At 37.6% G+C, this 12,912-nt stretch overlaps 1 protein-coding gene across 1 annotated transcript in view; it reads right to left on the bottom strand.

The window, feature by feature from the left end:
* Positions 1 to 10,118: 10,118 nt before the first annotated feature.
* Positions 10,119 to 12,912, bottom strand: part of LOC107746772 (zinc finger protein OZF-like) — a 17,989-nt gene continuing 15,195 nt past the window's right edge. Inside the window, exon 3 of the mRNA XM_016561062.1 lies at positions 10,119 to 11,822. Coding sequence (XP_016416548.1) covers positions 10,378 to 11,822 — 1,445 coding nt within the window. The 3' untranslated portion in view covers positions 10,119 to 10,377. The remainder of the gene's footprint in view (positions 11,823 to 12,912) is intronic.

Raw genomic sequence — 12,912 nt, 5'->3', positions numbered from 1 at the left:
AAAACTGCTGTGGACCCCGCATGGGCTAACCGACGTGGGTTTAGTGTGGGTTTGCTCTGCCCACACTGTCCCACAGAAAACCCGCAGTGGGCCCGCGCGGGCATGTTTGCTGGGGTTCGAACACAACTGTTTTGAACGAGCGCACCTTTTTTAACAACCAAAACTTGGCTGTTTCGTTGTCTGTTGAGGAAGAACAGACGTTCCTCTCGTTGATAGCAGAGGAGCGGATCCAGCGAGAGCTTGATGGGGCGACATGGAATGAAAAAGTTTTTCATGGGCCAGTAGAAGCGGCGCAACTAACGACATGTGAATAATCCCGCCCACTCTAAAGCGATACTAAACTGCAGTGGAAACGCAAACCGAGCCGAGCCGTGCCGTGCCGAGCCGAGTCGTACCACGCAGTGGAAAAGCGCCATTAGTCATGGGAAAAAAGCTTGTCAACGAAAATTTTTCATCATAGTCTTCGTTAACGAAATTAACACTAATTTTAAATGTCGGAGAGGCTCAAGGGCCTCAAAGAAATCTACGACCGTGGACTCGGAGCTTCTCAAAGAGACGGTAATCAACATTTCTGAAAAAAGAACTCTCAACTGATCAAATTGGGCTTTTGTCAAAAGGCTAATCTTTTTTTCCGCCCAGTGGTATTAATTATTTTGGTCTAAAAGTTGATCTGTTCAAATGTTTTAGACAGATAAAATTACGATATTTCTTCTCTAAATCAACCTCCGTTCCTTCGAACATGCCTTTCAGACCTAAAAGTAGTTTTTGCCCAAATGTTTCTAACCATACCATTCATACCTTTTGTCGTTTGGTTGAACAAGATGTGATGAAAAGTTGCGCCTCTAGTAACAGATTTTCTTATAATCTTTCATTGAATGAGAAAAAAGCTCTGACTGAATTGATCAATGACCCGAATATAATTATTAAACCTGCGGACAAAGGAGGAGCAATTATAGTCCAAGATTAGTCTAAATATCAGCATGAAATTTTCTCGCAATTACAGAATACAAAGTTTTATGTGAAACTGCCCAATGATCCTACTATTATGTATCAATCTGAGATTTTTTCCTTGTGAATGAATGCTAAAACACTAGGTTGGATATCACAGAACGAATCTGACTTTTTATATTCCCAACATCCAATTAGGCCTGTGTTCTATACTCTTCCCAAGATCCATAAAAGAGTAATTGATCCTCCAGGGCGTCCCATTGTGGCACAGACCAATTCCCTTTTGTCTCCCCTATCTCAATATGTTGATTTTTTTATCAAAACTTTCGTGCAGGTGCTACCATCTTATATTAGGGACTCAACGGACTTCATCAATAAGATTTCAGAGCTAAACGGTTTACCTGAAACTTCTTTATTATTAACTTTGGACATAACGAGCCTTTATACTAACATCTCACACGAGAAAGGACTCATTGCTCTTAGACATTTTTTCTCGTCACATGGTGATGTCATTCTACCTTCAGAGCTTTTGATTGAAATGGCCTCGTATGTTTTGAAGTATAATTATTTCAGTTTTGACAAAAAAGTTTTTCTTCAGATTAGTGGAACGGCTATGGGTTCGATTTTTGCCCCTAATTATGCCAATTTGTTTATGGGTTACTTTGAACATTGCTATGTATTCAATGCCGGAAAAAAACCTTTTTGTTCACGTATTATTAAATGGTATAGGTATATTGATGATATATTTTGTATTTTTTGGGAGAAAAAAATGAGGTTCAGGAATTTGTGTCGATTCTTAATAACTTTGATAAGAACTTAGAACTTACTTTGGAGGTTAATTCGTCTGGAGTGCATTTTCTAGATATGTGGGTGCAAAAAAAATGACAAGTTGATAACGACTTTGTACACAAAAGATACGGATCGCAACACTTCGTTCGGAAGAAAAGGGACTTCCGAAAAGCCAGTTCTATAGATTGAGGAGGATCTGTTATTCCGATGAAGATTTTATTGAAAAATCGAAAGTCATGAAAAAGAAGTTTTTAGATAAGAGGTTATCCTTCTGATTGGATTGATGAAGCGTTTAATACCTCTTTCCAAAAAACACGCTCCGAGATGTTAAAAAAGAAAAAAAAAAAGTAAAGAAATGTTCTTTTACTTTTATTACAACTCATTCTTCTAAGTCTTTTTTGACGAGATCGATTTTTAAAAAATATTGGTACTTGTTATCCTCTGACCCTGAGTTGAGTTCTATCTTTCTGCATCCTCCGTTTATTGTGTACAGACGTTCCAGAAATGTAAAAGATTATTTAGTACATGCTCGTTTGAAAAGTGATACTCCTGGTTCTTTCCAGAGATTACTTAGTCTTATACCAAATGGCAACTATAAGTGTGGTAATTGCGCTCAGTGCAATAATACATCCAAAACTTCCTTCTTCTGTCATCCGAGAACAGGTAAAAAATATAGAATCAACTCTGTGATAACTTGTGTCTCCACTCATGTTGTTTATTTGATTCGTTGTCCTTGTGGTTTAGGCTATGTTGGTAAAACATCACGTCAACTTAAGCAAAGAGTTAGTGAACACAAGAGCTCTACCAGGAGAAAAGATATGAATTATCCAGTTGCAGCCCATTTTCTTGCCCACAACCATGATGTTTCTACCTTACGTTTTTGTGGGATTAAAAGGGTTAATATGCCACCTAGAGGGGTAGATATCAAATTACTCTTACAGCGACTTGAGCTGTTTTGGATTTTTACCCTTCAGACTTTATCTTCTTTAGGCATGAATGATGAAGCACTGTTTAATGTGATGTTATAAATCAGTGCTTCTCAAAGTCCGGACTCCGGTCCGCATCCGGACCCGGAGGGAATTCAGTCCGGACCCGCCTCCATTTAGTATTTCAAGAACACTAATTATTTCCTACTTTGATAAACGCATGTTAAACTTGTAAATCATATGTTTCGTTTTTTAATGTCTTTTTGGAGATGGTCCGAAATGAAAGCGAAGGCGAGATATTGAAACTTTGCCTTCATGACATTTGTTGTCATGACATCCAGTGAGCGTATGACGTTTGACATAATCGGACGACATTTCACCGCTAATATGAGTACTTTTTTATTGATTTATTTTTGTTATCACTTAGATTATGGCCATTTGACTTCTAGCAGTGTCCAGTGTTTCCCATACATTGAGTTATTTGTTATTTTCACAAAATCAAAACTGACCGCCACAAATAGATTTTCCAAAAGGATTCTCCTTCATTGAACAAACTGAGCACTGTACGTTTCAAAATTAAAATGCAGTGCGGTTGTTAAAACAAGTTTTGTAATAACCAATTGTTCCGGTCCGGACCTTTGACACTGATGAAAATTCAGATTTGGACCTTTGAATATAGACTTTGAGAACCCCTGTTATAAATCATAAATTTTTTTTTTTTTTTGTGATTGATGTTAATTATGTACCCAGTGTGGGTTATCACTAAGCGATGGTCCTTTGCAGTGGTCATGAATTCTCTTTAAATGTGGTTTAAATTGTAGTATTTAAACCTTTTTGATACTTTTGCACTATTGACAGTGTGCAGGAATTGTTTTCTTTTTCCTTGATTTTTGTTTACTATAAAATATTTGTATTTAATACTTCCTTTTTATTTTAAAATATAATAGTAGGCTATTATTACACTTTATTATTTTGTTTATTATTTAAACAACTAATATACAAACCTCTAAATTCCCTAGTTCACAAAATAAAATAAAAATAAAATACAATTACTTCCCTAACTTCCTATCCAAAAACAATCAAAAAACAAGGTTCCAACAAAAATGGCGTCGGTCTCCCTACCTCCCCAGAATATTATTATATACAATTATTTACAATGATAAGCGAACAGATCCGAACAGGGGCAATCCAGAATCATAGTCAAAGAACAGGCGGAAGTCAGTAGTAAGAATAAATGGGCAAAGCAGACTAACAAACAATCTCTCACCAGCGAACACTCGACTGAACACGACTTTTATAAAGAATATCTCTTTGGGTTTGAGACTTTAGTCTTTGCAACTTTAGGGATCTTATCTATGCACGAACAGCTTGTAACACTCCAAAGAGAAAGGAAAATTTCTCAGAACAAAACAGTGTGAGGACCAAACCAAATCTCCAGGTTCTCATATGAGACCCAGGCTGAAAAACTTATGTGCACCCCTGTATATATATATATATTCTTTTCAGACACCAGATTCTTGTCGCATTCAAATTGGTTGTCATAGTAGTGACACTAATTTGTGGAGATTCAGCGCATTGTGAGTTCCACAAATCTGAATGCATTATTTGTAAATTCACTGTTAAGATAAACATTTTGCACAATTTTATTATCTGTAATATCATTGTGTTGCCACTAGATGACTGTATAGATGTAACAATCCCTAGTAGCTAAGACATTGCACATAATTTACACATAAATCACACATAAATTAATTTGATTACATTTGGATTTGGAAACATGTTTAGATATTATCAATGGCTACTTTTTTGTCTTTATCTGTTTTTTGTTCAATTTTTTTTGTTGTCAAAAACATATTGATTTAAAGTGTCAGTTATTGCATTATTATTTCAGTCAAACCTATAAAACCCTTTGTTACCCCAAACTACATATAAAAGCTTTATCAGTGGCATAAAAGTAATCAATGCAGCTACTTAATCCTTTGCTACTCATTAACGCGAGAACTTCCCCTTTAAATAACGTGACGCTCTGCCCTCTATGTGTGTGACGCTGCTCCCATTAAGTGCTGTTAGAAGTGAATGAATTGATTCAGCATTAAACAAAGCGGTTTAATAAAGGATGTACTGATCTCGTGAATTTGCGAATTTTACTATACCAATATTTTTTAATTGGATGTTAAAGTTTATATGGGAATATGACGCGCTGATCCTTTAACAATGCATAGGCACAAAAACGCACATCTTTTGGACAAATCTCGCAATATGATTTATCAACTGCCACAAATACTGCCTAAACAAAATACTGATTTTGTGCACTTTATTTACTGTACCAATATTTTAAATTGGCCTTTGAACTTAGCTTTATTTCATGGCAAAAAAAAGTGTTACCTTGCCAAAGCACTGACAGAGCCCACTGATCTAATGGCGTTGTTGAGCGCTCCAAATGCAAACTTTGCATGCAACAATCAGGCAGCAATTGACAGCACTCTGATCTAGTGGCATACAGGCATCGTCAGATTGACAGTACTCTAGCCCAATGATGTTGGGGGATCCAGTGGGGGCGGCAGTCATATTTCAGGGTGACCGTGCCACTCTTTATCACAACCCTGCTAAAATGTAGTGCCAGTACGTGCGCTCATTGGCGCCCCTTCAGCTGGTGGCGCCCTAGGCGACTGCCTAGCTCGCCTATGCCTAGAAACGGTACTGACATTAGCTATGTTTTACGGAAGAGGATTATAAAAAAATAAAACCATCTCGAGATTAAACTCATTAAATTTCGAGAATAAACTCATTATGTTTCGAGAAAAAATGTGTTAAATTTCGAGAAAATTCTAAATAAAATGTTGAGAATAAACTCATTAAATTACGAGAAAAAAGTTGTTAAATTGTGAGAAAAAAAGTTGAGATAAAATGTTGAGAATAAACTCATTAAATAACGAGAAAAAAGTTGTTACATTTTGAGAAAAAAACTTGTTACATTTCAAGAAAAAGTCAAAATAAAATGTTGAGAATAAACTCATTAAATTACGAGAAAAAAGTCGTTAAATTTCGAGAAAAAAGTCGAGAATAAACACACTCATGTCATGTTCATTTCATCTCGTTGGACAGTGTTATTCAGAGTCTGCAGTGGGGTGGGTTGGAGAGTAATGCACTGAGTAGCGATGATACGATCGACTGGGTTCGAGTCTATCTTTTGCCAAACTCGCTTTTCTTCCTTTTCTCATCAAATATCACATCGGAAATTTGGAAATCAATTGCTTAACGAGTGTTTAATAATTATGTATTAATTAGGGGTAGGCAGGCTATAGGGAGAGCGTTGTTGTCCCATTAAGGCAGCATCTATTTAATAATTTCAATAAATAAAATCATTGCTATTATTGCATCCTGTTAATGTACAATGTACATTTTATCTCGACTTATTTCTCATTCTATTGCTATTTTAATGAGTTTAAAATTCTATGAGTTTAATCTCAACATTTTATCTCGACTTATTTCTTGAAATTTAAGGAGTTTTTTTCTCAAAATTTAACGACTTTATTTCTATTTCTCATTCTATTGCTCATCTTAATATTTATTAAGTCTACAGTATACTGTCCTGCGCATTTTATTTTATTCTTATTTTTTTATCTTACTTTTTCCATACCTATATTTATATATATTTTTCTTGTGTTTAATAATTGCACGGTCCATGGAGCGGACCTGACTTACATTTCACTGCTGGTCATATATTCTCTATATAACCATGTATGTGACAAATAAAAAATCTTGAATCTTGAATCTTCTTGAAATTTAATGACTTTAATCTCGAGATGGTTTTATTTATTGCTTGGCCCTAATCCTCTTCCGTAATGTTTCCATCCGAAGATTCGAATTTAACTTATGCGCAAAACTGGAACATTGCATAAAACATTTGAGAATAAAGCACCGTTTCCATCCAAAGAGTCATTCCTGATAAACTGGCACTATATATCACTAAGAAAAGTAGGGGAAGCCACTTAATATAACACATTTCATATTTGATGTAATTCACCATATATGAAAATGCTCAGAGCGTACAGACGAAACACAATAAATGCTGTCTTTGCTTTCGGAGGTGGATGCCTGCTGTTTGGGAACGCAGTCATGTAAGACAATTATACAGAACTACTTTGATGACAGCTAGACTTTGCTCAGGCATTTCAGAACAACCAAAACATTTCGGCCCAATCCCAATTCTACCCCTTAGCCCTTCCGTTTCGCGCGTTCACATGAAGGGGTAGGGGTGTCTTGATTCTCTTTTGGTTGGAGGGGTAGGGGTAGGGGAAGGGCCAGATAGCCCTTCAAACGAAGATTTTTCGGGACTAAACTTCAAACGAAGGGGTATGAATTATCTCAGCGTAAACCGGCTTCAGCGGCAACATGGCTGCCCGAGCGGACAAAAAGACACATTTATGTAAGCATTTTTGGCATTAATGAAGATTTTAACGAAAAGTAATAATTTGTTTTGTTACATTCAATCGTGAGTTCATATTTACGGTCATGTTACTCAAAGAAATGTTTGCAAAAAATCGCTAATATTTGCTAACTAACGTCATATCATTATAGACTGCACGATAGTGCCACAACATATTTTCATGTCTGATCAGGGCGATAACCACCGTAGACATTGAGGGGGGCTAGTCCCCCCAATAATTAGAAATCGCTAAACCCTTATCTCAAATATTGCCGATTAGAGAGAGAGAGAGAGAGAGAGAGAGACGAAAGTTGCGTGTATGCGCATCTGTGTGTTTCTCTTTTTAGAGTGAGTTTACTTCAAAAACCAGCGATTTTATCCTCTCGTTGCTGGAAAATATAATGTAGCGATTCAGTATTTAAACTGTTATTAATAAAAGTCGTGGGGCAGCGTTGACAAGTTTCTTTTCTCCCGGATGTGTGAGCTGCGCGATCTCCGATATATATATGTGTGTGTGTGTGTGTCAGTAAGCAGCGCATTAATATAGGACGGTAATTAAAAGCTCTAATGCACACCAGCACAGCAGTATAGGTGTGTGTATTGTAGGAGCTAGACGAAGTATGATGACGTGTGACGGCATAGTAGTGGTGTCCCAATTCTTAGGGGAATATTTTCACCCCTACACCTTGACACTCTGTTTTAAGGGACAAGGGGAAGGGATATAAAATAGAATTGGGATTGGGCCTTCAAATGCTGTGCAACAAGATCGGTCTGCTGGTTAGTCAAGTTATTCTGTCTCATCATGCAAAGCCACATGACTTTTTTGATGCGCATGGTGGAATTTATTCGGTTAAATGTGTTTCCATCGTAGTTTATGCGCATTTTTTCTTATCAGACAAAAAGTTTATCCTACTCAATTGTGTGCATACGTTTTTTATAAGGTAATGAATCACTCTCTCTAACTCAGATAATGACAGAAGCTTTCACGCATATGCCAAGCATTCACTTCAAGTCTGAAGAATAATTTGGCCTTTACTGCAATTTGTGAAGCTGCTTTAACAGTGTAAATAGTCTAGACAAAAGACCTATTCAGACAGTCAGCAAAAATCTGATTTTTTGCATATCCAGATATTATCCATATTGGTTTTTTGAAAGTCTAGACAGCAAAAGCAAACAAGCACATGAAATTGATTTTTATTTTTTTGTCTTCAAATTGATTCAAGGGTATTTTAAAATGTGATTATAATCAGATTTTTATAGATGCATCAGTCTGGGCACACAAATGGGATTTCAAATGGTCTTTTGCATCACTCTTCACGCAACACACAATAACATCAAAACTGGTAATGGAAATGCCAGAAATATTCATACAGTATTCAAATGAAGCCGAAACCAGGTGTGACTACAGCACAGAACATCACTATACAAAGCAGTTTCTTCCATCGCCGAGTTCTTCTTGTGTGATGGAGGAGTTCTGCACTGTGACTCGACAGGGCGCTTATATGGAGATTGATGATGCGCCTCCATTTTTCCTGCATCTGTTTTTAAAGCCTTGGGTAAAACCAAAGCAACTCATGCAGACAAGTTGGTTATGTCTGGACACACAAATCTGATTAGATCACTTGCAATGAATAGTGTGAACAGTCTGCCTGAAAAGATCTGATTTGAAAAATTAAAAAAATTAAAATCATGACATTTACCTGCAGCCTGACTGCCTACTAAAACAAAGAAACTTCTAGGATTAGCAATGCGACTTCTAGAATGTTTAGCTGTTATACAACCCACAGCTGGAACCAGCTTCACGTCATAAGATGAGCTCCAACAGTATTCATATCGAAGGGCACATTGGATGAAATTTTCACTTTATTTTTTAGCTTTTTTTGGATTTAGTTAGGTTTCTGGCGTGTCTGACAGTTCAGAAAAGCTGAAAAGAAAATAAGCAGCCAGTTTGTTATGGGCTGTCTGAGTCTTAAATTGTAGCAAATATACAAACGTATTGTCCGCACACTGATATAACTGCTCCATAAGAATAATTTATTGCAACGTTTCGACCATCAGGTCTTCGTCAGGCACCCGATGGTCGAAACGTTGCAATAAATTATTCGTATGGAGCAGTTATATCAGTGTGCGGACAATACGTTTGTATTTTTGCTATAGTTTGACTTTTTTTGTCCTGCACCTGAGCCCTGTGTTGGTTTGTGGGATGTACGCAACTTTTTTTACACTGGTTTTTGAGTCTTAAATTGTGCCATCCAGCGAGCTGTTTCAATTTTCAGCTGGTTTCTATGTAGATAGCTAGCTGTTTGAATAAGACCACTTATAAGCCATACACAGAGTCCAAGGCGATTCTTGTGTTGACATGCCCCACAGAAGAGAGAGGTGGGATGTGCAGTAGCTTATTATAATTTAATATGATTATGAGCAGTAGCTTAATATCACCAAAAAGGATCGCTGTGAACAGAGCTGTTTTTGACCAGGCACAAATGGTGTTGTTTTACACGACCATTGAGGAATTTCAACCAAAGTGTGTTACAGACATTTCATGAAGACCCTAAAGCATTGGTCTCAAACTCAATTCCTGGAGGATTCCAACCCTAATCAAACAAGTCAAGTCACCTTTATTTATATAGCGCTTTTAACAATACAGATTGTGTCAAAGCAACTGAACAGCATTAATTAGGAAAATAGTGTCAATAATGCAAAATTACAATAGTAAACATTTTTCAGTTAAAGGCAGTTCATCATTGAAATCTTTCAATGATCTTTCAAACACACCTGATCCAGCTAATCAAGCTCTTCATGATTACTAGAAACTTCCAAGCAGGCGTGAGTTGGGGCTAAACTCTGCAGAGCTATGGCCCTCCAGGAATTGAGTTTGAGACCACTGCCCTAAAAGATCATATCGACTTGTGAAAAATGGGCATCTGATGTCCCCTTTAAAGTCCAGACTGAAAACATGTTTACCTTTGCATTATCTTACTAAAGACCAATCAAATAATGCAGTTTGATTTTCATTTCATTCGGTTTATGTACTTTTATTTACAATCGTTCAGTGACATTGTGGCATTCCACAGTAAGATAGAAGTTTAATATTACTAATATTTTGATCCCAAGGTATCAGTACATGAAATGGAGCGACACCTCAATACAAGCAAAATTAGAGGGCATCTACGGCGACCACTCAACATTACAAATTGAGATGGTCAAATGTGGAGTTCAGAGTCGTTGATGTGTTCATGACAAGAAAATAAAATCTAAATGGAAAGTATAAGGAGGAAAAGGTCATCAGATTTGGCGACGGTGTGAACGGAGCCTTAATTTCACACAGATCCGTATTTTCTGGTGCCATTTGAAACTGCTGAGCCATTTAAATCTCTTACCACACAAGGAACACAAATAGCGTCTCACATCTGTGTGACTTTTCAGGTGTATCTGTAGGTGTGATGGCAAAATAAATTTTTTATTACAATGACCACAATTAAATCGTCTTTCTCCAGAGCGAATGCACACGTGATTTTTGAAACTGCTACTTTTCCTAAAGCTTTTGTCACACTCAGAACACTGCAATTTCTTTCCACAACCCGCTTGCAAATGATGTTTGAGGTGTCCTTGATATGTGAAACGCTTTTTACATTGAGGGCATGTGTAAGGCTTTTCTCCCGTGTGAATTCTCATGTGAGTCTTAAGGCTTACTTTACGGTTGAAACACCTTCCACAGTCCTGGCATTTGAAAGGCTTCTCTCCAGTGTGAATTATCATGTGAGTCTTCAGATTTCCTTTTTGTGAGAAGCTCTTCCCACACTGTTTGCATATATAAGGCCTTACTCCAGTGTGATCTCTCATGTGACAATCAAGGGATGGTTTATAAGTGAAACGCTTTCCACACTGAGGGCACGTGTAAGGTTTCTCTCCAGTGTGAAGTCTCATGTGAGCCTTAAGGCTTATTTTATGACTGAAACTTTTTCCACACTGCTGGCAATTGAGCTGCTGCTCTCCAGAGTGAATTACTACATGCTTGTTTAGGCGTTTCATGCTTGAGTAACTTTTTCCACACTGATCGCATATAAAACAATTCTCTCTTGAATGAATCCTTATGTGCTGACTAAGGGTTACTTTACGTGTGAATTTCTTTCCACACTGATCACAAGTGAACGGCTTCACGCCATTGTGAATGTTCATGTGATACCTACGGTTTAGTTCTGTTGTGAAGCTCTTTCCACACAGTTGACACGTGTAAGGCTTCTCTCCGGTGTGAATTCTCATGTGCCTTTTAAGGGCTCCTTTTTGAGTGAAACTTTTCCCACACTGTTGGCAGGTGAAAGATTTCTCTCCGGTGTGAATTCTCATGTGCCTTTTAAGGGCTCCTTTTTGTTTGAAACTTTTCCCACACTGTTGGCAGGTGAAAGAATTCTCTTTGGTGTGAACTTTCATGTGGACTTTAAGGTTTCCTTTTTGAGTGAAAGTTTTTCCACACTGTTGGCAGCTGAAAGGTTTCTCTCCAGTGTGAATTCTCATGTGGACATTGAGGTTTTGTTTTTGATTGAAAATCCTTCCACACTGACGGCAGGTGAAACATTTGTTAGATTTTGTATTCAGAGAACTTTTTTGTGATGAAGTCTTCTTGTCTGTCTGGCTGAATTTTTCACCAATAATGAAATCATGTTTCATGTAGTGTTTTTTCTCTTCCATTTCATTCAGTTCTTGACTCGCATCTTTCGGTGTCTTCAGACCTAAGGTGAAAAAATACAAATACAAGTTGACCTCAATTTAATGGCACAAAGCAACAGACATCAAAACCAACATGAACGTATTAAAACATCAAAGCCAACAACATGAATGCTAGAATCCTATACGCAATCTCTTGTAATACCGTTTTTCAAACACAGCTTAACCCAGGAGAACTGGAGCTTATATTATAAAGCCAGTTTAGCTTGCTAGCCAGTTAAGTTTCAGTTTAGTTTGTGACAACTTTTAGGCACCATGAAAGTGGTTTGGCTTTTAGCAGTGTTCATTGCCATAGTAACTTACGCTCCACGGCTAACCTGCTCTAAGGCAGGTTATGTTCTGATTTAAAGATCTCAAACCAAAATGTGACCAATCAGCTTCGAGCAACATGACATCTCTAACACAATAAAGTCACTCCCAGTTTCTCTTGCTCTAAATTCAAGGGCACTACATAGTAAAAGATTTTTAAAGATAAAATTGTATGGCTTTCAGTGATAATTATTTATTAATAATTAATATATATCATTTATATAATTATTATGCCCTTAATCATTACACAAGCCATTTTAATAAAAAAAAAATTACACCATGCTGAGGGAGTGTATGCCAAACCACAGGCGAGCACTAAGCACCAACTCTACCAAAGCTTCAAGGGAGTTGCCCCTGGGACGGTTAGACGGCTGCCAGTGACATTATCCCCTACGGCCAAAGGCCTAAGCTACATACCCCATAAACTTACCTGTTAGGGCCAGGACTCCTGGGCCTAGGGTAGAGCTCAAAGGCTTGGAATCAGGAACAGATTCCTTTAAGGGGATACGACCAAGCGCCTAAAATCGTAACTAGGTCTTGACCTGTCACCCAGGGGGCTACCGCTTGCTCTGCATGAGCTTGCTGAAGGAATGGTCTCAACAGACCCCTAGTAGCAACACCCTGTTAAAGTAGATATCACTGAGGATACATAGGTAGAGTGGTGCCCAAGGTGGAACCGGGGCCTGACCGACTCTAAGAAAGGGCACGAAGCCGCAGAGCATAACCCCTACCATACAAGATTTTTAGAAAGAACGCAAAATGCTTGATGTGCGAACTTACCACAGC

The sequence above is a fragment of the Sinocyclocheilus rhinocerous genome, unplaced genomic scaffold, assembly GCF_001515625.1.
Source record: "Sinocyclocheilus rhinocerous isolate Xijiao unplaced genomic scaffold, SAMN03320098_v1.1 scaffold7491, whole genome shotgun sequence".
NCBI lineage: Eukaryota > Metazoa > Chordata > Actinopteri > Cypriniformes > Cyprinidae > Sinocyclocheilus > Sinocyclocheilus rhinocerous.
The sequence above is the reverse complement of the archived record's forward strand: the minus strand, read 5'-3'. Positions and strand labels throughout refer to the sequence as shown.